General features: G+C 59.7%; 1 protein-coding gene across 2 annotated transcripts in view; it reads right to left on the bottom strand.

The window, feature by feature from the left end:
* bckdha (branched chain keto acid dehydrogenase E1 subunit alpha) overlaps nt 1-25,538 on the bottom strand; it is a 69,571-nt gene that overhangs the window by 22,497 nt on the left and 21,536 nt on the right. For both annotated transcript variants that reach the window (XM_055895168.1, XM_055895169.1), the window contains exon 5: nt 14,197-14,358. In XM_055895168.1, coding sequence (XP_055751143.1) covers nt 14,197-14,358 — 162 coding nt within the window. The remainder of the gene's footprint in view (nt 1-14,196; nt 14,359-25,538) is intronic.

Genomic DNA, 25,538 nt, shown 5'->3' on the forward strand with positions numbered 1-25,538 from the left:
CCTGCCGCTGGAATACAGAGAGGGGGGGGGGGGGGGTTAGTACACGCTGCCCCTGCCGCTGGAATACAGATGGGGGGGGGGGGGGGGTTAGTACACGCTGCCCCTGCCGCTGGAATACAGAGGGGGGGGGGGGGGTTAGTACACGCTGCCCCTGCCGCTGGAATACAGAGGGGGGGGGGGGTTAGTACACGCTGCCCCTGCCGCTGGAATACAGAGGAGGGGGGGGGGGTTAGTACACGCTGCCCCTGCCGCTGGAATACAGAGAGGGGGGGGGGGTTAGTACACGCTGCCCCTGCCGCTGGAATACAGAGGGGGGGGTGGGGGGTTAGTACACGCTGCCCCTGCCGCTGGAATACAGAGGGGGGGGGGGGGGGGGTTAGTACACGCTGCCCCATGCCGCTGGAATACAGAGGGGGGGGGGGGGGGGGGGGGGTTAGTACACGCTGCCCCTGCCGCTGGAATACAGAGGGGGGGGGGGGGGGGGGGGGGGGGGGGGGGGTTAGTACACGCTGCCCCTGCCGCTGGGAATACAGAGGGGGGGGGGGGGGGGGGGGTTAGTAACACGCTGCCCCTGCCGCTGGAATACAGAGGGGGGGGGGGGGGGGGGGTTAGTACACGCTTGCCCCTGCCGCTGGAATACAGAGGGGGGGGGGGGGGGGGGTTAGTACACGCTGCCCCTGCCGCTGGAATACAGAGGGGGGGGGGGGGGGGTTAGTACACGCTGCCCCTGCCGCTGGAATACAGAGGGGGGGGGGGGTCGGGGGGTTAGTACACGCTGCCCCTGCCGCTGGAATACAGAGGGGGGGGGGGGGGGGGGGGTTAGTACACGCAGCCCCTGCGCTGGAATACAGAGGGGGGGGGGGGGGGGGGGTTAGTACACGCTGCCCCTGCCGCTGGAATACAGAGGGGGGGGGGGGGGGGTTAGTACACGCTGCCCCTGCCGCTGGAATACAGAGGGGGGGGGGGGGGGGTTAGTACACGCTGCCCCTGCCGCTGGAATACAGAGGGGGGGGGGGGGGGGTTAGTAAACGCTGCCCCTGCCGCTGGAATACAGAGGGGGGGGGGGGTTAGTACACGCTGCCCCTGCCGCTGGAATACAGAGGGGGGGGGGGGTGTTAGTACACGCTGCCCCTGCCGCTGGAATACAGCGGGGGGGGGGGGGGTGTTAGTACACGCTGCCCCTGCCGCTGGAATACAGAGGGGGGGGGGGGGGGGGGGTTAGTACACGCTGCCCCTGCCGCTGGAATACAGAGGGGGGGGGGGTGTTAGTACACGCTGCCCCTGCCGCTGGAATACAGAGGGGGGGGGGGTGTTAGTACACGCTGCCCCTGCCGCTGGAATACAGAGGGGGGGGGGTGTTAGTACACGCTGCCCCTGCCGCTGGAATACAGAGAGGGGGGGGGGTTAGTACACGCTGCCCCTGCCGCTGGAATACAGAGGGGGGGGGGGTCGGGGGGGGGTTAGTACACGCTGCCCCTGCCGCTGGAATACAGAGGGGGGGGGGGGGGGGGGGTTAGTACACGCTGCCCCTGCCGCTGGAATACAGAGGGGGGGGGTTAGTACACGCTGCCCCTGCCGCTGGAATACAGAGAGGGGAGGGGGGGGGGAGGGGGGGTTAGTACACGCTGCCCCTGCCGCTGGAATACAGAGGGGGGGGGGCGGGGGGGGGGGGGGTTAGTACACGCTGCCCCTGCCGCTGGAATACAGAGGGGGGGGGGGGGGTTAGTACACGCTGCCCCTGCCGCTGGAATACAGAGGGGGGGGGGGGTTAGTACACGCTGCCCCTGCCGCTGGAATACAGAGGGGGGGGGGGGGGGGGGGTTAGTACACGCTGCCCCTGCCGCTGGAATACAGAGGGGGGGGGGGGGGGTTAGTACACGCTGCCCCTGCCGCTGGAATACAGAGGGGGGGGGGGCGGGGGCTAGTACACGCTGCCCCTGCCGCTGGAATACAGAGGGGGGGGGGGGGGGGGTTAGTACACGCTGCCCCTGCCGCTGGAATACAGAGGGGGGGGGGGGCGGGGGGCGGGGGGGTTAGTACACGCTGCCCCTGCCGCTGGAATACAGAGGGGGGGGGGGGTTAGTACACGCTGCCCCTGCCGCTGGAATACAGAGGGGGGGGGGGGGTTAGTACACGCTGCCCCTGCCGCTGGAATACAGGGGGGGGGGGGGGTTAGTACACGCTGCCCCTGCCGCTGGAATACAGGGGGGGGGGGGGGGGGGGGGGGGTTAGTACACGCTTGCCCCTGCCGCTGGAATACAGATGCGGAGGGGGGGGGTTAGTACACGCTGCCCCTGCCGCTGGAATACAGAGGGGGGGGGGGGGGGGGGTTAGTACACGCTGCCTCCTGCCGCTGGAATACAGAGGGGGGGGGGGGGGTGGGTTAGTACACGCTGCCCCTGCCGCTGGAATACAGAGGGGGGGGGGGGGGTTAGTACACGCTGCCCCTGCCGCTGGAATACAGAGGGGGGGGGGGGGTTAGTACACGCTGCCCCTGCCGCTGGAATACAGAGGGGGGGGTGGTTAGTACACGCTGCCCCTGCCGCTGGAATACAGAGGGGGGGGGGAGGTTAGTACACGCTGCCCCTGCCGCTGGAATACAGAGAGGGGGGGGGGGGGTTAGTACACGCTGCCCCTGCCGCTGGAATACAGAGGGGGGGGGAGGTTAGTACACGCTGCCCCTGCCGCTGGAATACAGAGAGGGGGGGGGTTAGTACACGCTGCCCCTGCCGCTGGAATACAGCGGGGGGGGGGGCGGGGGGGGGGGGGGGGTTAGTACACGCTGCCCCTGCCGCTGGAATACAGATGGGGAGGTTAGTACACGCTGCCCCTGCCGCTGGAATACAGAGAGGGGGGGGTTAGTACACGCTGCCCCTGCCGCTGGAATACAGGGGGGGGGGGCGGGGGGGGGGGGGGGGGTTAGTACACGCTTCTCCTGCCGCTGGAATACAGAGGGGGAGGTTTAGTACACGCTGCCCCTGCCGCTGGAATACAGAGGGGGGGGGGGGGGGGGGGGTTAGTACACGCTGCCCCTGCCGCTGGAATACAGAGGGGGGGGTGGTTAGTACACGCTGCCCCTGCCGCTGGAATACAGAGAGGGGGGGGGGTTAGTACACGCTGCCCCTGCCGCTGGAATACAGAGGGGGGGGGGGGGAGGGTTAGTACACGCTGCCCCTGCCGCTGGAATACAGAGAGGGGGGGGTTAGTACACGCTGCCCCTGCCGCTGGAATACGGGGGGGGGGGGCGGGGGGGGGGGGGGGTTAGTACACGCTGCCCCTGCCGCTGGAATACAGAGAGGGGGGAGGGGTTAGTACACGCTGCCCCTGCCGCTGGAATACAGAGGGGGGGGGAGGTTAGTACACGCTGCCCCTGCCGCTGGAATACAGAGAGGGGGGGTTAGTACACGCTGCCCCTGCCGCTGGAATACAGGGGGGGGGGGGGGCGGGGGGGGGGGGGGTTAGTACACGCTGCCCCTGCCGCTGGAATACAGATGGGGAGGTTAGTACACGCTTGCCCCTGCCGCTGGAATACAGAGGGGGGGGGGGGGGGGGGGGGTTAGTACACGCTGCCCCTGCCGCTGGAATACAGAGGGGGGGGGGGGGGTTAGTACACGCTGCCCCTGCCGCTGGAATACAGAGAGGGGGGGGGGGGGGGGTTAGTACACGCTGCCCCTGCCGCTGGAATACAGAGAGGGGGGGTTAGTACACGCTGCCCCTGCCGCTGGAATACAGAGGGGGGGGTGGTTAGTACACGCTGCCCCTGCCGCTGGAATACAGAGAGGGGGGGGGGGTTAGTACACGCTGCCCCTGCCGCTGGAATACAGGGGGGGGGGGCGGGGGGGGGGGGGGGTTAGTACACGCTGCCCCTGCCGCTGGAATACAGATGGGGAGGTTAGTACACGCTGCCCCTGCCGCTGGAATACAGAGGGGGGGGGGGGGGGTTAGTACACGCTGCCCCTGCCGCTGGAATACAGAGGGGGGGGGGGGGGGGTTAGTACACGCTGCCCCTGCCGCTGGAATACAGAGAGGGGGGGGGGTTAGTACACGCTGCCCCTGCCGCTGGAATACAGAGAGGGGGGGGTTAGTACACGCTGCCCCTGCCGCTGGAATACAGAGGGGGGGGAGGTTAGTACACGCTGCCCCTGCCGCTGGAATACAGAGAGGGGGGGGGGGTTAGTACACGCTGCCCCTGCCGCTGGAATACAGGGGGGGGGGGTGGGGGGGGTTAGTACACGCTGCCCCTGCCGCTGGAATACAGATGGGGAGGTTAGTACACGCTGCCCCTGCCGCTGGAATACAGAGAGGGGGGGGGGGGGTTAGTACACGCTGCCCCTGCCGCTGGAATACAGGGGGGGGGGGCGGGGGGGGGTTAGTACACGCTGCTCCTGCCGCTGGAATACAGATGGGGAGGTTAGTACACGCTGCCCCTGCCGCTGGAATACAGAGGGGGGGGGGGGGGGGGGGGTTAGTACACGCTGCCCCTGCCGCTGGAATACAGAGAGGGGGGGGAGGTTAGTACACGCTGCCCCTGCCGCTGGAATACAGAGGGGGGGGGGAGGGTTAGTACACGCTGCCCCTGCCGCTGGAATACAGAGAGGGGGGGGGGTTAGTACACGCTGCCCCTGCCGCTGGAATACAGGGGGGGGGGGGGGGCGGGGGGGGGGGGTTAGTACACGCTGCCCCCTGCCGCTGGAATACAGATGGGGAGGTTAGTACACGCTGCCCCTGCCGCTGGAATACAGAGGGGGGGGGGGGGGGGGGTTAGTACACGCTGCCCCTGCCGCTGGAATACAGAGGGGGGGGAGGGGGGGGTTAGTACACGCTGCCCCTGCCGCTGGAATACAGAGAGGGGGGGGGGTTAGTACACGCTGCCCCTGCCGCTGGAATACAGAGAGGGGGGGGGTTAGTACACGCTGCCCCTGCCGCTGGAATACAGGGGGGGGGGGCGGGGGGGGGGGGGGGGGTTAGTACACGCTGCCCCTGCCGCTGGAATACAGATGGGGGAGGTTAGTACACGCTGCCCCTGCCGCTGGAATACAGAGGGGGGGGGGGGGGGTTAGTACACGCTGCCCCTGCCGCTGGAATACAGAGGGGGGGGGGGGGGGGTTAGTACACGCTGCCCCTGCCGCTGGAATACAGAGAGGGGGGGGGTTAGTACACGCTGCCCCTGCCGCTGGAATACAGAGAGGGGGGGGTTAGTACACGCTGCCCCTGCCGCTGGAATACAGAGGGGGGGGGAGGTTAGTACACGCTGCCCCTGCCGCTGGAATACAGAGAGGGGGGGGGGGTTAGTACACGCTGCCCCTGCCGCTGGAATACAGGGGGGGGGGGGGCGGGGGGGGGGGGGGGGGGGTTAGTACACGCTGCCCCTGCCGCTGGAATACAGATGGGGAGGTTAGTACACGCTGCCCCTGCCGCTGGAATACAGAGAGGGGGGGGGTTAGTACACGCTGCCCCTGCCGCTGGAATACAGGGGGGGGGGGGCGGGGGGGGGTTAGTACACGCTGCTCCTGCCGCTGGAATACAGATGGGGAGGTTAGTACACGCTGCCCCTGCCGCTGGAATACAGAGGGGGGGGGGGGGGGGGGGGGGTTAGTACACGCTGCCCCTGCCGCTGGAATACAGAGAGGGGGGGGGTTAGTACACGCTGCCCCTGCCGCTGGAATACAGAGGGGGGGGGAGGTTAGTACACGCTGCCCCTGCCGCTGGAATACAGAGAGGGGGGGGGTTAGTACACGCTGCCCCTGCCGCTGGAATACAGAGAGGGGGGGGGGTTAGTACACGCTGCCCCTGCCGCTGGAATACAGAGGGGGGGGGAGGTTAGTACACGCTGCCCCTGCCGCTGGAATACAGAGAGGGGGGGGGGTTAGTACACGCTGCCCCTGCCGCTGGAATACAGGGGGGGGGGCGGGGGGGGGGGGGTTAGTACACGCTGCCCCTGCCGCTGGAATACAGAGGGGGGGGGGGGGGGTTAGTACACGCTGCCCCTGCCGCTGGAATACAGAGAGGGGGGGGGGGTTAGTACACGCTGCCCCTGCCGCTGGAATACAGAGAGGGGGGGGGTTAGTACACGCTGCCCCTGCCGCTGGAATACAGAGGGGGGGGGAGGTTAGTACACGCTGCCCCTGCCGCTGGAATACAGAGAGGGGGGGGGGTTAGTACACGCTGCCCCTGCCGCTGGAATACAGGGGGGGGGGGCGGGTTAGTACACGCTGCCCCTGCCGCTGGAATACAGATGGGGAGGTTAGTACACGCTGCCCCTGCCGCTGGAATACAGATGGGGAGGTTAGTACACGCTGCCCCTGCCGCTGGAATACAGAGGGGGGGGGGGGGGGGGGTTAGTACACGCTGCCCCTGCCGCTGGAATACAGAGGGGGGGGGGGGGGTTAGTACACGCTGCCCCTGCCGCTGGAATACAGAGGGGGGGGGGGGGGTTAGTACACGCTGCCCCTGCCGCTGGAATACAGAGAGGGGGGGGGGGGGGTTAGTACACGCTGCCCCTGCCGCTGGAATACAGAGGGGGGGGGGGGGGGTTAGTACACGCTGCCCCTGCCGCTGGAATACAGAGAGGGGGGGGGGGGGGGGGGGTTAGTACACGCTGCCCCTGCCGCTGGAATACAGAGGGGGGGGGGGGGGGGGTGTTAGTACACGCTGCCCCTGCCGCTGGAATAAAGAGGGGGGGGGGGGGTTAGTACACGCTGCCCCTGCCGCTGGAATACAGATGGGGGGGGGGGGGGGGGGGTTAGTACACGCTGCCCCTGCCGCTGGAATACAGAGGGGGGGGGGGGGGGGGGGGGGGTTAGTACACGCTGCCCCTGCCGCTGGAATACAGAGGGGGGGGGGGGGGGTTAGTACACGCTGCCCCTGCCGCTGGAATACAGAGGGGGGGGGGGGGGTTAGTACACGCTGCCCCTGCCGCTGGAATACAGATGGGGGGGGGGGGGGGGTTAGTACACGCTGCCCCTGCCGCTGGGAATACAGATGGGGGGGGGGGGGGGTTAGTACACGCTGCCCCTGCCGCTGGAATACAGAGGGGGGGGGGGGGTTAGTACACGCTGCCCCTGCCGCTGGAATACAGAGAGGGGGGGGTTAGTACACGCTGCCCCTGCCGCTGGAATACAGAGAGGGGGGGTTAGTACACGCTGCCCCTGCCGCTGGGAATACAGAGAGGGGGGGGGGTTAGTACACGCTGCCCCTGCCGCTGGAATACAGAGGGGGGGGGGGTTAGTACACGCTGCCCCTGCCGCTGGAATACAGAGGAGGGGGGGGGGGGGGTTAGTACACGCTGCCCCTGCCGCTGGAATACAGAGGGGGGGGTGGGGGGGGGGGGTTAGTACACGCTGCCCCTGCCGCTGGAATACAGAGAGGGGAGGGGAGGGGGGGGGGGGGGCGGGGGTTAGTACACGTTGCCCCTGCCGCTGGAACACAGAGAGGGGGGGGGGTTAGTACACGCTGCCCCTGCCGCTGGAATACAGAGGGGGGGGGGGGTTAGTACACGCTGCCCCTGCCGCTGGAATACAGAGGGGGGGGGGGGGGTTAGTACACGCTGCCCCTGCCGCTGGAATACAGAGGGGGGGGGGGGGGTTAGTACACGCTGCCCCTGCCGCTGGAATACAGAGGGGGGGGGGGGGGGGGTTAGTACACGCTGCCCCTGCTGCTGGAATACAGAGGGGGGGGGGGGGGGGGGGTTAGTACACGCTGCCCCTGCCGCTGGAATACAGAGGGGGGGGGGGGGGGGGTTAGTACACGCTGCCCCTGCCGCTGGAATACAGAGGGGGGGGGGGGGGGGGGGGGGTTAGTACACGCTGCCCCTGCCGCTGGAATACAGAGGGGGGGGGGGGGGGGTTAGTACACGCTGCCCCTGCCGCTGGAATACAGAGGGGGGGGGGGGGGGGGGTTAGTACACGCTGCCCCTGCCGCTGGAATACAGAGGGGGGGGGGGTGTTAGTACACGCTGCCCCTGCCGCTGGAATACAGAGGGGGGGGGGGTGTTAGTACACGCTGCCCCTGCCGCTGGAATACATCGGGGGGGTAGTACACGCTGCCCCTGCCGCTGGAATACAGAGGGGGGGGGGGGGGGGGGGGGTTAGTACACGCTGCCCCTGCCGCTGGAATACAGAGGGGGGGGGGGTGTTAGTACACGCTGCCCCTGCCGCTGGAATACAGAGGGGGGGGGGGTGTTAGTACACGCTGCCCCTGCCGCTGGAATACAGAGGGGGGGGGGGGGGGGGGTTAGTACACGCTGCCCCTGCCGCTGGAATACAGAGGGGGGGGTTAGTACACGCTGCCCCTGCCGCTGGAATACAGAGAGGGGAGGGGGGGGGAGGGGGGGTTAGTACACGCTGCCCCTGCCGCTGGAATACAGAGGGGGGGGGGCGGGGGGGGGGGGGTTAGTACACGCTGCCCCTGCCGCTGGAATACAGAGGGGGGGGGGGGGGGGGGTTAGTACACGCTGCCCCTGCCGCTGGAATACAGAGGGGGGGGGGGTTAGTACACGCTGCCCCTGCCGCTGGAATACAGAGGGGGGGGGGGGGGGGGTTAGTACACGCTGCCCCTGCCGCTGGAATACAGAGGGGGGGGGGGGGGTTAGTACACGCTGCCCCTGCCGCTGGAATACAGAGGGGGGGGGGGGGGGGTTAGTACACGCTGCCCCTGCCGCTGGAATACAGAGAGGGGGGGGGGGGGTTAGTACACGCTGCCCCTGCCGCTGGAATACAGAGGGGGGGGGGGGGGTTAGTACACGCTGCCCCTGCCGCTGGAATACAGAGAGGGGGGGGGGGGGGGGGTTAGTACACGCTGCCCCTGCCGCTGGAATACAGAGGGGGGGGTTAGTACACGCTGCCCCTGCCGCTGGAATACAGAGGGGGGGGGGGGGTTAGTACACGCTGCCCCTGCCGCTGGAATACAGAGGGGGGGGGGGGTTAGTACACGCTGCCCCTGCCGCTGGAATACAGAGGGGGGGGGGTTAGTACACGCTGCCCCTGCCGCTGGAATACAGAGGGGGGGGGGGGGGGGTTAGTACACGCTGCCCCTGCCGCTGGAATACAGAGGGGGGGGGGGGGTTAGTACACGCTGCCCCTGCCGCTGGAATACAGATGGGGGGGGGGGGGGGGGGTTAGTACACGCTGCCCCTGCCGCTGGAATACAGAGGGGGGGGGGGGGGGGGGGGGTTAGTACACGCTGCCCCTGCCGCTGGAATACAGAGGGGGGGGGGGGTTAGTACACGCTGCCCCTGCCGCTGGAATACAGAGGGGGGGGGGGGGGTTAGTACACGCTGCCCCTGCCGCTGGAATACAGATGGGGGGGGGGGGGGGGTTAGTACACGCTGCCCCTGCCGCTGGAATACAGATGGGGGGGGGGGGGGGTTAGTACACGCTGCCCCTGCCGCTGGAATACAGAGGGGGGGGGGGGTTAGTACACGCTGCCCCTGCCGCTGGAATACAGAGAGGGGGGGGGTTAGTACACGCTGCCCCTGCCGCTGGAATACAGAGAGGGGGGGTTAGTACACGCTGCCCCTGCCGCTGGAATACAGAGAGGGGGGGGGGTTAGTACACGCTGCCCCTGCCGCTGGAATACAGAGGGGGGGGGGGGTTAGTACACGCTGCCCCTGCCGCTGGAATAAAGAGGGGGGGGGGGGGGGTTAGTACACGCTGCCCCTGCCGCTGGAATACAGAGGGGGGGGTGGGGGGGGGGGTTAGTACACGCTGCCCCTGCCGCTGGAATACAGAGAGGGGAGGGGAGGGGGGGGGGGGGCGGGGGTTAGTACACGTTGCCCCTGCCGCTGGAACACAGAGAGGGGGGGGGGTTAGTACACGCTGCCCCTGCCGCTGGAATACAGAGGGGGGGGGGGGTTAGTACACGCAGCCCCTGCCGCTGGAATACAGAGAGGGGGGGGGGGGGTTAGTACACAGAGGGGGGTTAGTACACGCTGCTCCTGCCGCTGGTACACAGAGAGGGGGGGGTTAGTACACGCTGCCCCTGCCGCTGGAATACAGAGAGGGGGGGGGGGGTTAGTACACGCCGCCCCTGCCGCTGGAATACAGAGGGGGGGGGGGGGTTAGTACACGCTGCTCCTGCCGCTGGAATACAGAGAGGGGGGGGGGGTTAGTACACGCTGCCCCTGCCGCTGGAACACAGAGAGAGGGGGGGGGATAGTACACAGACAGACAGGGGTTAGTACACGCTGCCCCTGGTACAGAGGGGGGGGGGGGGGTTAGTACACGCTGCCCCTGGTACAGAGGGGGGGGGGGGGGGGGGGGTTAGTACACGCTGCCCCTGCCGCTGGTACACAGAGGGGGGGTTAGTACACAGACAGACAGGGGTTAGTACAGACAGACAGACAGACAGACAGACAGGGGTTAGTACATACAGACAGACAGACAGACGTTAGTACAGACATACAGACAGACAGACAGACAGACAGACAACCTTTAAGTCTTTACTGAAGACTTATCTCTTCAGTAGGTCATATGATTGAGTGTAGTCTGGCCCAGGAGTGTGAAGGTGAACGGAAAGGCTCTGGAGCAACGAACCGCCCTTGCTGTCTCTCCAGGGCCGGTTCCCCTCTCTCCACTGGGATTCTCTGCCTCTAACCCTGTTACTGGGGCTGAGTCACTGGCTTGCTGGTGCTCTTTCATGCCGTCCCTAGGAGGGGTGCGTCACTTGAGTGGGTTGAGTTACTGACGTGAACTTCCTGTCTGGGTTGGCGCCCCCCCTTGGTTGTGCTGTGGTGGAGACCTTTGTGGGCTATACTCGGCCTTGTCTCAGGATTGTAAGTTGGTGGTTGAGGATTTCCCTCTAGTGGTGTGGGGGCTGTGCTTTGGCAGAGTGGGTGGGGTTATATCCTTCCTGTTTGGCCCTGTCCGGGGGTTTCTTCGGATGGGGCCACAGTGTCTCCTGACCGCTCCTGTCTCAGCCTCCAGTATTTATGCTGCAGTAGTTTGTGTCGGGGGGCTAGGGTCAGTTGGTTATACCTGGAGTACTTCTCCTGTCTTATCCAGTGTCCTGTGTGAATTTAAGTATGCTCTCTCTAATTCTCTCGTTCTCTCTTTCTCTCTGAGAACCTGAGCCCTAGGACCATACGTCGGGACTACCGGCCGTGGTGACTCCTTGCTGTCCCCAGTCCGCCTGGCCTTGCTGCTATTCCAGTTTCAACTCTTCTGCCTGCGGTTATGGAACCACTACCTGTCCCAGACCTGCTGTTTTCAACTCTTAATGATCGGCTATGAAAAGCCAACTGAGATTTATTCCTGATTATTATTTGACCATGCTTGTCATTTATGAACATTTTGAAAATCTTGGCTCTCTCTAATTTTCTCCTTCTCTCTTTCTCTCGGAGGACCTGAGCCCTAGGACCATACGTCGGGACTGCCGCCCGTGGTGACTCCTTGCTGTCCCCAGTCCGCCTGGCCTTGCTGCTATTCCAGTTTCAGCTGTTCTGCCTGCGGTTATGGAAACGCCACCTGTCCCAGACCTGTTGTTTTTCAACTCTTAATGATCAGCTATGAAAAGCCAACTGAAAATTATTCATGATTATTATTTGACCATGCTTGTCACTTATGAACATTTTTGAACATCTTGGCATAGTTCTGTTATAATCTCCACCCGGCACAGCCAGAAGAGGACTGGCCACCCCTCATAGCCTGGTTCCTCTCTAGGTTTCTTCCTAGGTTTTGGCCTTTCTAGGGAGTTTTTCCTAGCCACCGTGCTTCTACACCTGCATTCTAGCTGTTTGGGGTTTTAGGCTGGGTTTCTGTACAGCACTTCGAGATATTATCTGATGTACGAAGGGCTATATAAAATAAAATTGATTGATTGATTGACAGACAGACAGACAGACAGACAGGGGTTAGTACATACAGACAGACAGACAGGGGTTAGTACATACAGACAGACAGACAGACAGACAGGGGTTAGTACATACAGACAGACAGACGTTAGTACAGACAGACAGACGGACAGTAACTGGGCCCAGTAATAGCCAGTAGCTAAATGGGAACAAACTCTGGGCCCAGTTATAGCCAGTAGCTAAATGGGAACAAACTCTGGGCCCAGTTATAGCCAGTAGCTAAATAAGAACAAACTCTGGGCCCAGTTATAGCCAGTAGCTAAATAAGAACAAACTCTGGGCCCAGTTATAGCCAGTAGCTAAATGGGAACAAACTCTGGGCCCAGTTATAGCCAGTAGCTAAATGGGAACAAACTCTGGGCCCAGTTATAGCCAGTAGCTAAATAGGAACAAACTCTGGGCCCAGTTATAGCCAGTAGCTAAATAGGAACAAACTCTGGGCCCAGTTATAGCCAGTAGCTAAATAGGAACAAACTCTGGGCCCAGTTATAGCCAGTAGCTAAATAGGAACAAACTCTGGGCCCAGTTATAGCCAGTAGCTAAATAAGAACAAACTCTGGGCCCAGTTATAGCCAGTAGCTAAATAGGAACAAACTCTGGGCCCAGTTATAGCCAATAGCTAAATAGGAACAAACTCTGGGCCCAGTTATAGCCAGTAGCTAAATAGGAACAAACTCTGGGCCCAGCTATAGCCAGTAGCTAAATAGGAGCAAACTCTGGGCCCAGTTATAGCCAGTAGCTAAATAGGAACAAACTCTGGGCCCAGTTATAGCCAGTAGCTAAATAGGAACAAACTCTGGGCCCAGTTATAGCCAGTAGCTAAATAGGAACAAACTCTGGGCCCAGTTATAGCCAGTAGCTAAATAGGGCGCGGAGTGTTTCCTAGCTAGGTCACATGCTCAGGAGAAGGGTTCACTCTGTTTCAACTCAGAAAGACCGAGAATGGAATTAGAATTTGGTTTACATTCTGAATTGACTGGAATCGATATGGAGTTCGATCTGAGACAGAGACTCACCTTGAGACAGGGACTCACCTTGTAGGGTCTGAGACAGGGACTCACCTAGTGGGATCTGAGACAGGGACTCACCTTGTGACAGGGACTCACCTAGTGGGATCTGAGACGGGGACTCACCTTGAGACAGGGACTCACCTTGTAGGATCTGAGACAGGGACTCACCTTGAGACAGGGACTCACCTTGTGGGATCTGAGACAGGGACTCACCTTGTGACAGGGACTCACCTAGTGGGATCTGAGACGGGGACTCACCTTGAGACAGGGACTCACCTTGTAGGATCTGAGACAGGGACTCACCTTGAGACAGGGACTCACCTTGTAGGATCTGAGACAGGGACTCACCTTGAGACGGGGACTCACCTTGAGACAGGGACTCACCTTGTAGGATCTGAGACAGGGACTCACCTTGTGGGGTCTGAGACAGGGACTCACCTTGAGACAGGGACTCACCTTGTAGGATCTGAGACAGGGACTCACCTTGAGACAGGGACTCACCTTGTGGGATCTGAGACAGGGACTCACCTTGAGACGGGGACTCACCTTGAGACAGGGACTCACCTTGAGACAGGGACTCACCTTGAGACAGGGACTCACCTTGTGGGATCTGAGACAGGGACTCACCTTGAGACAGGGACTCACCTTGTGGGATCTGAGACAGGGACTCACCTTGAGACAGGGACTCACCTTGTAGGATCTGAGACAGGGACTCACCTTGTGGGATCTGAGACAGGGACTCACCTTGTGGGATCTGAGACAGGGACTCACCTTGTGGGATCTGAGACAGGGACTCACCTTGTGGGATCTGAGACAGGGACTCACCTTGAGACAGGGACTCACCTTGTGGGATCTGAGACAGGGACTCACCTTGTGGGATCTGAGACAGGGACTCACCTTGTGGGATCTGAGACAGGGACTCACCTTGTGGGATCTGAGACAGGGACTCACCTTGTGGTGTCTGAGACAGGGACTCACCTTGAGACGGGGACTCACCTTGAGACGGGGACTCACCTTGAGACGGGGACTCACCTTGAGACGGGGACTCACCTTGTAGGGTCTGAGACAGGGACTCACCTTGTGGGATCTGAGACAGGGACTCACCTTGAGACGGGGACTCACCTAGTGGGATCTGAGACAGGGACTCACCTTGTGGGATCTGAGACAGGGACTCACCTTGTGGGATCTGAGACAGGGACTCACCTTGTGGGATCTGAGACAGGGACTCACCTTGTGGGATCTGAGACAGGGACTCACCTTGTGGGATCTGAGACAGGGACTCACCTTGTGGGATCTGAGACAGGGACTCACCTTGTGGGATCTGAGACAGGGACTCACCTTGTGGGATCTGAGTGGCCAGAGGAGAGGAGATGGTGACGAAGTTAAGGTCTTTGCTGCCGTAGTGAACGGGCATCTGGCGCCCCTTGCCCAGGTCGTCAACGTTGGCATAGCACTGTGCCATGAAGAGGTCCAGGGGGAAACCACGGTACATCAGCACGCCTACCGACACACACAGAGGGTCGTTAAACCCTACGGTACATCAGCACGCCTACCGACCCACACAGCGAGGGTCGTTAAACCCTACGGGACATCAGCTACCGACAAACAGCGAGGGTCGTTAAACCCTACGGGACATCAGCACGCCTACCGACACACAGAGGGTCGTTAAACCCTACGGGACATCAGCACGCCTACCGACACACAGCGAGGGTCGTTAAACCCTACGGTACATCAGCACGCCTACCGACACAGACAGAGGGTCGTTAAACCCTACAGGACATCAGCACGCCTACCGACACACAGCGAGGGTCGTTAAACCCTACGGTACATCAGCACGCCTACCGACACACAGCGAGGGTCGTTAAACCCTACGGTACATCAGCACGCCTACCGACACAGACAGAGGGTCGTTAAACCCTACAGGACATCACCTACTGACACAGAGGGTCGTTAAACCCTACAGGACATCAGCACGCCTACCGACACACAGCGAGGGTCGTTAAACCCTACGGGACATCACCTACCGACACACAGCGAGGGTCGTTAAACCCTACGGTACATCAGCACGCCTACCGACACAGACAGAGGGTCGTTAAACCCTACAGGACATCAGCACGCCTACCGACACACACAGAGGGTCGTTAAACCCTACAGGACATCAGCACGCCTGCCGACACACAGCGAGGGTCGTTAAACCCTACGGGACATCAGCTACCGACACAGAGCGAGGGTCGTTAAACCCTACGGGACATCAGCTACCGACACACAGCGAGGGTCGTTAAACCCTACGGGACATCAGCTACCGACACACAGCGAGGGTCGTTAAACCCTACGGGACATCAGCTACCGACACACAGCGAGGGTCGTTAAACCCTACGGGACATCAGCACGCCTACCGACACACAGCGAGGGTCGTTAAACCCTACGGGACATCAGCTACCGACACACAGCGAGGGTCGTTAAACCCTACGGGACATCAGCTACCGACACACAGCGAGGGTCGTTAAACCCTACGGGACATCAGCACGCCTACCGACACAGACAGAGGGTCGTTAAACCCTACAGGACATCAGCACGCCTACCGACACACAGAGGGTCGTTAAACCCTACAGGACATCAGCACGCCTACCGACACACAGCGAGGGTCGTTAAACCCTACGGGACATCACCTACCGACACACAGCGAGGGTCGTTAAACCCTACAGGACATCAGCACGCCTACCGACACAGACAGAGGGTCGTTAAACCCTACGGGACATCACCTACCGACACAGAGCGAGGGTCGTTAAACCCTACGGGACATCAGCACGCCTACCGACACACAGAGGGTCGTTAAACCCTACAGGACATCAGCACGCCTACCGACACACAGAGGGTCGTTAAACCCTACAGGACATCAGCACACCTACCGACACACAGCGAGGGTCGTTAAACCCTACAGGACATCACCTACCGACACAGACAGAGGGTCGTTAAACCCTACGGTACATCAGCACACCTACCGACACACAGAGGGTCGTTAAACCCTACAGGACATCAGCACGCCTACCGACACACAGAGGGTCGTTAAACCCTACAGGACATCAGCACGCCTACCGACACACAGCGAGGGTCGTTAAACCCTACGGGACATCACCTACCGACACACAGCGAGGGTCGTTAAACCCTACAGGACATCAGCACGCCTACCGACACAGACAGAGGGTCGTTAAACCCTACGGGACATCACCTACCGACACAGAGCGAGGGTCGTTAAACCCTACGGGACATCAGCACGCCTACCGACACACAGAGGGTCGTTAAACCCTACAGGACATCAGCACGCCTACCGACACACAGAGGGTCGTTAAACCCTACAGGACATCAGCACACCTACCGACACACAGCGAGGGTCGTTAAACCCTACAGGACATCACCTACCGACACAGACAGAGGGTCGTTAAACCCCACGGTACATCAGCACGCCTACCGACACAGACAGAGGGTCGTTAAACCCCACGGTACATCAGCACGCCTACCGACACAGACAGAGGGTCGTTAAACCCTACGGTACATCAGCACGCCTACCGACACAGACAGAGGGTCGTTAAACCCTACGGTACATCAGCACGCCTACCGACACACAGCGAGGGTCGTTAAACCCTACGGGACATCAGCTACCGACACACAGCGAGGGTCGTTAAACCCTACGGGACATCAGCTACCGACACACAGCGAGGGTCGTTAAACCCTACGGGACATCAGCACGCCTACCGACACACACAGAGGGTCGTTAAACCCTACAGGACATCACCTACCGACACAGACAGAGGGTCGTTAAACCCTACGGTACATCAGCACGCCTACCGACCCACACAGAGGGTCGTTAAACCCTACAGGACATCACCTACCGACACACACAGAGGGTCGTTAAACCCTACAGGACATCACCTACCGACACACAGCGAGGGTCGTTAAACCCTACGGGACAACAGCACGCCTACCGACACAGACAGAGGGTCGTTAAACCCTACAGGACATCAGCACGCCTACCGACACAGACAGAGGGTCGTTAAACCCTACGGGACATCACCTACCGACACACACAGAGGGTCGTTAAACCCTACGGGACATCAGCACACCTACCGACACACAGCGAGGGTCGTTAAACCCTACGGTACATCACCTACCGACACACACAGAGGGTCGTTAAACCCTACGGTACATCAGCACACCTACCGACACACAGCGAGGGTCGTTAAACCCTACGGGACATCAGCACACCTACCGACACACAGCGAGGGTCGTTAAACCCTACGGGACATCAGCACACCTACCGACACAGACAGAGGGTCGTTAAACCCTACGGGACATCAGCACACCTACCGACACAGACAGAGGGTCGTTAAACCCTACAGGACATCAGCACACCTACCGGCACACAGCGAGGGTCGTTAAACCCTACAGGACATCAGCACGCCTACCGACACACAGCGAGGGTCGTTAAACCCTACGGTACATCAGCACGCCTACCGACACAGACAGAGGGTCGTTAAACCCTACAGGACATCACCTACCGACACACAGCGAGGGTCGTTAAACCCTACAGGACATCACCTACCGACACACACAGAGGGTCGTTAAACCCTACAGGACATCACCTACCGACACACACAGAGGGTCGTTAAACCCCACGGTACATCAGCACACCTACCGACACACAGCGAGGGTCGTTAAACCCTACGGTACATCAGCACACCTACCGACACACAGCGAGGGTCGTTAAACCCTACGGTACATCAGCACACCTACCGACACACAGCGAGGGTCGTTAAACCCTACGGTACATCAGCACGCCTACCGACACAGACAGAGGGTCGTTAAACCCTACGGTACATCAGCACGCCTGCCGACACACAGAGGGTCGTTAAACCCTACGGGACATCACCTACCGACACAGACAGAGGGTCGTTAAACCCTACAGGACATCACCTACCGACACACACAGAGGGTCGTTAAACCCTACGGGACATCACCTACCGACACAGACAGAGGGTCGTTAAACCCTACGGGACATCAGCACGCCTACCGACAGACAGAGGGTCGTTAAACCCTACAGGACATCAGCACGCCTACCGACACACACAGAGGGTCGTTAAACCCTACGGTACATCAAAACGCCTACCGACACAGACAGAGGGTCGTTAAACCCTACAGGACATCACCTACCGACACAGACAGAGGGTCGTTAAACCCTACGGTACATCAGCACGCCTACCGACCCACACAGAGGGTCGTTAAACCCTACAGGACATCACCTACCGACACACAGCGAGGGTCGTTAAACCCTACGGGACAACAGCACGCCTACCGACACAGACAGAGGGTCGTTAAACCCTACAGGACATCAGCACGCCTACCGACACAGACAGAGGGTCGTTAAACCCTACGGGACATAACCTACCGACACACACAGAGGGTCGTTAAACCCTACGGGACATCAGCACACCTACCGACACACAGCGAGGGTCGTTAAACCCTACGGTACATCACCTACCGACACACACAGAGGGTCGTTAAACCCTACGGTACATCAGCACACCTACCGACACACAGCGAGGGTCGTTAAACCCTACGGGACATCAGCACACCTACCGACACACAGCGAGGGTCGTTAAACCCTACGGGACATCAGCACACCTACCGACACAGACAGAGGGTCGTTAAACCCTACAGGACATCAGCACACCTACCGGCACACAGCGAGGGTCGTTAAACCCTACAGGACATCAGCACGCCTACCGACACACAGCGAGGGTCGTTAAACCCTACGGTACATCAGCACGCCTACCGACACAGACAGAGGGTCGTTAAACCCTACGGTACATCAGCACGCCTGCCGACACACAGAGGGTCGTTAAACCCTACGGGACATCACCTACCGACACAGACAGAGGGTCGTTAAACCCTACAGGACATCACCTACCGACACACACAGAGGGTCGTTAAACCCTACGGGACATCACCTACCGACACACACAGAGGGTCGTTAAACCCTACAGGACATAACCTACCGACACACACAGAGGGTCGTTAAACCCTACGGGACATCACCTACCGACACAGACAGAGGGTCGTTAAACCCTACGGGACATCAGCTACCAACACAGACAGAGGGTCGTTAAACCCTACAGGACATCACCTACCGACACACACAGAGGGTCGTTAAACCCTACGGGACATCACCTACCGACACAGACAGAGGGTCGTTAAACCCTACGGGACATCAGCACGCCTACCGACAGACAGAGGGTCGTTAAACCCTACGGGACATCAGCACGCCTACCGACACACACAGAGGGTCGTTAAACCCTACGGGACATCAGCACGCCTACCGACACACACAGAGGGTCGTTAAACCCTACGGTACATCAAAACGCCTACCGACACAGACAGAGGGTCGTTAAACCCTACAGGACATCACCTACCGACACAGACAGAGGGTCGTTAAACCCTACAAGACATCAGCACACCTACCGACACACAGAGGGTCGTTAAACCCTACGGGACATCACCTACCGACACAGACAGAGGGTCGTTAAACCCTACAGGACATCACCTACCGACACACAGAGGGTCGTTAAACCCTACAGGACATCACCTACCGACACAGACAGAGGGTCGTTAAACCCTACAGGACATCAGCACACCTACCGACACACAGAGGGTCGTTAAACCCTACGGGAATTCAGCACACCTACCGACACAGACAGAGGGTCGTTAAACCCTACGGTACATCAGCACACCTACCGACACACAGAGGGTCGTTAAACCCTACAGGACATCACCTACTGACACAGAGGGTCGTTAAACCCTACAGGACATCAGCACGCCTACCGACACACAGAGGGTCGTTAAACCCAACAGGACATCAGCACATCTACCGACACACAGAGGGTCGTTAAACCCTACAGGACATCACCTACCGACACACAGAGGGTCGTTAAACCCTACAGGACATCACCTACCGACACAGACAGAGGGTCGTTAAACCCTACAGGACATCACCTACCGACACACAGCGAGGGTAGTTAAACCCTACAGGACATCACCTACCGACACACACAGAGGGTCGTTAAACCCTACAGGACATCACCTACCGACACACACAGAGGGTCGTTAAACCCCACGGTACATCAGCACACCTACCGACACACAGCGAGGGTCGTTAAACCCTACGGTACATCAGCACACCTACCGACACACAGCGAGGGTCGTTAAACCCTACGGTACATCAGCACGCCTACCGACACAGACAGAGGGTCGTTAAACCCTACGGGACATCAGCACGCCTACCGACACAGACAGAGGGTCGTTAAACCCTACGGGACATCAGCACGCCTGCCGACACACACAGAGGGTCGTTAAACCCTACAGGACATCACCTACCGACACAGACAGAGGGTCGTTAAACCCTACGGTACATCAGCACGCCTACCGACCCACACAGAGGGTCGTTAAACCCTACAGGACATCACCTACCGACACACACAGAGGGTCGTTAAACCCTACAGGACATCACCTACCGACACACAGCGAGGGTCGTTAAACCCTACGGGACAACAGCACGCCTACCGACACAGACAGAGGGTCGTTAAACCCTACAGGACATCAGCACGCCTACCGACACAGACAGAGGGTCGTTAAACCCTACGGGACATCACCTACCGACACACACAGAGGGTCGTTAAACCCTACGGGACATCAGCACGCCTACCGACACACACAGAGGGTCGTTAAACCCTACAGGACATCACCTACCGACACAGACAGAGGGTCGTTAAACCCTACGGTACATCAGCACGCCTACCGACCCACACAGAGGGTCGTTAAACCCTACAGGACATCACCTACCGACACACACAGAGGGTCGTTAAACCCTACAGGACATCACCTACCGACACACAGCGAGGGTCGTTAAACCCTACGGGACAACAGCACGCCTACCGACACAGACAGAGGGTCGTTAAACCCTACAGGACATCAGCACGCCTACCGACACAGACAGAGGGTCGTTAAACCCTACGGGACATCACCTACCGACACACACAGAGGGTCGTTAAACCCTACGGGACATCAGCACACCTACCGACACACAGCGAGGGTCGTTAAACCCTACGGTACATCACCTACCGACACACACAGAGGGTCGTTAAACCCTACGGTACATCAGCACACCTACCGACACACAGCGAGGGTCGTTAAACCCTACGGGACATCAGCACACCTACCGACACACAGCGAGGGTCGTTAAACCCTACGGGACATCAGCACACCTACCGACACAGACAGAGGGTCGTTAAACCCTACGGGACATCAGCACACCTACCGACACAGACAGAGGGTCGTTAAACCCTACAGGACATCAGCACACCTACCGGCACACAGCGAGGGTCGTTAAACCCTACAGGACATCAGCACGCCTACCGACACACAGCGAGGGTCGTTAAACCCTACGGTACATCAGCACGCCTACCGACACAGACAGAGGGTCGTTAAACCCTACAGGACATCACCTACCGACACACAGCGAGGGTCGTTAAACCCTACAGGACATCACCTACCGACACACACAGAGGGTCGTTAAACCCTACAGGACATCACCTACCGACACACACAGAGGGTCGTTAAACCCCACGGTACATCAGCACACCTACCGACACACAGCGAGGGTCGTTAAACCCTACGGTACATCAGCACACCTACCGACACACAGCGAGGGTCGTTAAACCCTACGGTACATCAGCACACCTACCGACACACAGCGAGGGTCGTTAAACCCTACGGTACATCAGCACGCCTACCGACACAGACAGAGGGTCGTTAAACCCTACGGTACATCAGCACGCCTGCCGACACACAGAGGGTCGTTAAACCCTACGGGACATCACCTACCGACACAGACAGAGGGTCGTTAAACCCTACAGGACATCACCTACCGACACACACAGAGGGTCGTTAAACCCTACGGGACATCACCTACCGACACAGACAGAGGGTCGTTAAACCCTACGGGACATCAGCACGCCTACCGACAGACAGAGGGTCGTTAAACCCTACAGGACATCAGCACGCCTACCGACACACACAGAGGGTCGTTAAACCCTACGGTACATCAAAACGCCTACCGACACAGACAGAGGGTCGTTAAACCCTACAGGACATCACCTACCGACACAGACAGAGGGTCGTTAAACCCTACGGTACATCAGCACGCCTACCGACCCACACAGAGGGTCGTTAAACCCTACAGGACATCACCTACCGACACACAGCGAGGGTCGTTAAACCCTACGGGACAACAGCACGCCTACCGACACAGACAGAGGGTCGTTAAACCCTACAGGACATCAGCACGCCTACCGACACAGACAGAGGGTCGTTAAACCCTACGGGACATAACCTACCGACACACACAGAGGGTCGTTAAACCCTACGGGACATCAGCACACCTACCGACACACAGCGAGGGTCGTTAAACCCTACGGTACATCACCTACCGACACACACAGAGGGTCGTTAAACCCTACGGTACATCAGCACACCTACCGACACACAGCGAGGGTCGTTAAACCCTACGGGACATCAGCACACCTACCGACACACAGCGAGGGTCGTTAAACCCTACGGGACATCAGCACACCTACCGCCACAGACAGAGGGTCGTTAAACCCTACAGGACATCAGCACACCTACCGGCACACAGCGAGGGTCGTTAAACCCTACAGGACATCAGCACGCCTACCGACACACAGCGAGGGTCGTTAAACCCTACGGTACATCAGCACGCCTACCGACACAGACAGAGGGTCGTTAAACCCTACGGTACATCAGCACGCCTGCCGACACACAGAGGGTCGTTAAACCCTACGGGACATCACCTACCGACACAGACAGAGGGTCGTTAAACCCTACAGGACATCACCTACCGACACACACAGAGGGTCGTTAAACCCTACGGGACATCACCTACCGACACACACAGAGGGTCGTTAAACCCTACAGGACATAACCTACCGACACACACAGAGGGTCGTTAAACCCTACGGGACATCACCTACCGACACAGACAGAGGGTCGTTAAACCCTACGGGACATCAGCTACCAACACAGACAGAGGGTCGTTAAACCCTACAGGACATCACCTACCGACACACACAGAGGGTCGTTAAACCCTACGGGACATCACCTACCGACACAGACAGAGGGTCGTTAAACCCTACGGGACATCAGCACGCCTACCGACAGACAGAGGGTCGTTAAACCCTACGGGACATCAGCACGCCTACCGACACACACAGAGGGTCGTTAAACCCTACGGGACATCAGCACGCCTACCGACACACACAGAGGGTCGTTAAACCCTACGGTACATCAAAACGCCTACCGACACAGACAGAGGGTCGTTAAACCCTACAGGACATCACCTACCGACACAGACAGAGGGTCGTTAAACCCTACAAGACATCAGCACACCTACCGACACACAGAGGGTCGTTAAACCCTACGGGACATCACCTACCGACACAGACAGAGGGTCGTTAAACCCTACAGGACATCACCTACCGACACACAGAGGGTCGTTAAACCCTACAGGACATCACCTACCGACACAGACAGAGGGTCGTTAAACCCTACAGGACATCAGCACACCTACCGACACACAGAGGGTCGTTAAACCCTACGGGAATTCAGCACACCTACCGACACAGACAGAGGGTCGTTAAACCCTACGGTACATCAGCACACCTACCGACACACAGAGGGTCGTTAAACCCTACAGGACATCACCTACTGACACAGAGGGTCGTTAAACCCTACAGGACATCAGCACGCCTACCGACACACAGAGGGTCGTTAAACCCAACAGGACATCAGCACATCTACCGACACACAGAGGGTCGTTAAACCCTACAGGACATCACCTACCGACACACAGAGGGTCGTTAAACCCTACAGGACATCACCTACCGACACAGACAGAGGGTCGTTAAACCCTACAGGACATCACCTACCGACACACAGCGAGGGTAGTTAAACCCTACAGGACATCACCTACCGACACACACAGAGGGTCGTTAAACCCTACAGGACATCACCTACCGACACACACAGAGGGTCGTTAAACCCCACGGTACATCAGCACACCTACCGACACACAGCGAGGGTCGTTAAACCCTACGGTACATCAGCACACCTACCGACACACAGCGAGGGTCGTTAAACCCTACGGTACATCAGCACGCCTACCGACACAGACAGAGGGTCGTTAAACCCTACGGGACATCAGCACGCCTACCGACACAGACAGAGGGTCGTTAAACCCTACGGGACATCAGCACGCCTGCCGACACACAGAGGGTCGTTAAACCCTACGGGACATCACCTACCGACACAGACAGAGGGTCGTTAAACCCTACAGGACATCACCTACCGACACAGACAGAGGGTCGTTAAACCCTACGGTACATCAGCACGCCTGCCGACACACAGAGGGTCGTTAAACCCTACGGGACATCAGCACACCTACCGACACACAGAGGGTCGTTAAACCCTACAGGACATCAGCACACCTACCGACACAGACAGAGGGTCGTTAAACCCTACGGGACATCACCTACCGACACAGACAGAGGGTCGTTAAACCCTACAGGACATCACCTACCGACACACACAGAGGGTCGTTAAACCCTACGGGACATCACCTACCGACACACAGAGGGTCGTTAAACCCTACGGGACATCAGCACACCTACCGACACACAGAGGGTCGTTAAACCCTACAGGACATCAGCACACCTACCGACACACAGAGGGTCGTTAAACCCTACGGGACATCAGCACGCCTACCGACACAGACAGAGGGTCGTTAAACCCTACAGGACATCAGCACGCCTACCGACACACAGAGGGTCGTTAAACCCTACGGGACATCACCTACCGACACAGAGCGAGGGTCGTTAAACCCTACAGGACATCACCTACCGACACACAGAGGGTCGTTAAACCCTACAGGACATCACCTACCGACACACAGCGAGGGTCGTTAAACCCTACGGGACATCACCTACCGACACACAGCGAGGGTCGTTAAACCCTACGGGACATCACCTACCGACACACAGAGGGTCGTTAAACCCTACAGGACATCACCTACCGACACACAGAGGGTCGTTAAACCCTACAGGACATCAGCACACCTACCGACACACAGAGGGTCGTTAAACCCTACAGGACATCACCTACCGACACAGAGGGTCGTTAAACCCTACAGGACATCAGCACGCCTACCGACACATACAGAGGGTCGTTAAACCCTACAGGACATCAGCACGCCTACCGACACACAGAGGGTCGTTAAACCCTACGGGACATCACCTAACGACACACAGTGAGGGTCGTTAAACCCTACGGGACATCACCTACCGACACACAGAGGGTTGTTAAACCCTACAGGACATCACCTACCGACACACAGAGGGTCGTTAAACCCTACAGGACATCAGCACGCCTACCGACACACACAGAGGGTCGTTAAACCCTACGGGACATCAGCACACCTACCGACACACAGAGGGTCGTTAAACTCTACAGGACATCACCTACCGACCCACACAGAGGGTCGTTAAACCCTACAGGAC

The sequence above is a fragment of the Salvelinus fontinalis genome, chromosome 33 (genome assembly GCF_029448725.1).
Source record: "Salvelinus fontinalis isolate EN_2023a chromosome 33, ASM2944872v1, whole genome shotgun sequence".
In the NCBI taxonomy this organism is placed as follows: Eukaryota; Metazoa; Chordata; class Actinopteri; order Salmoniformes; family Salmonidae; genus Salvelinus; species Salvelinus fontinalis.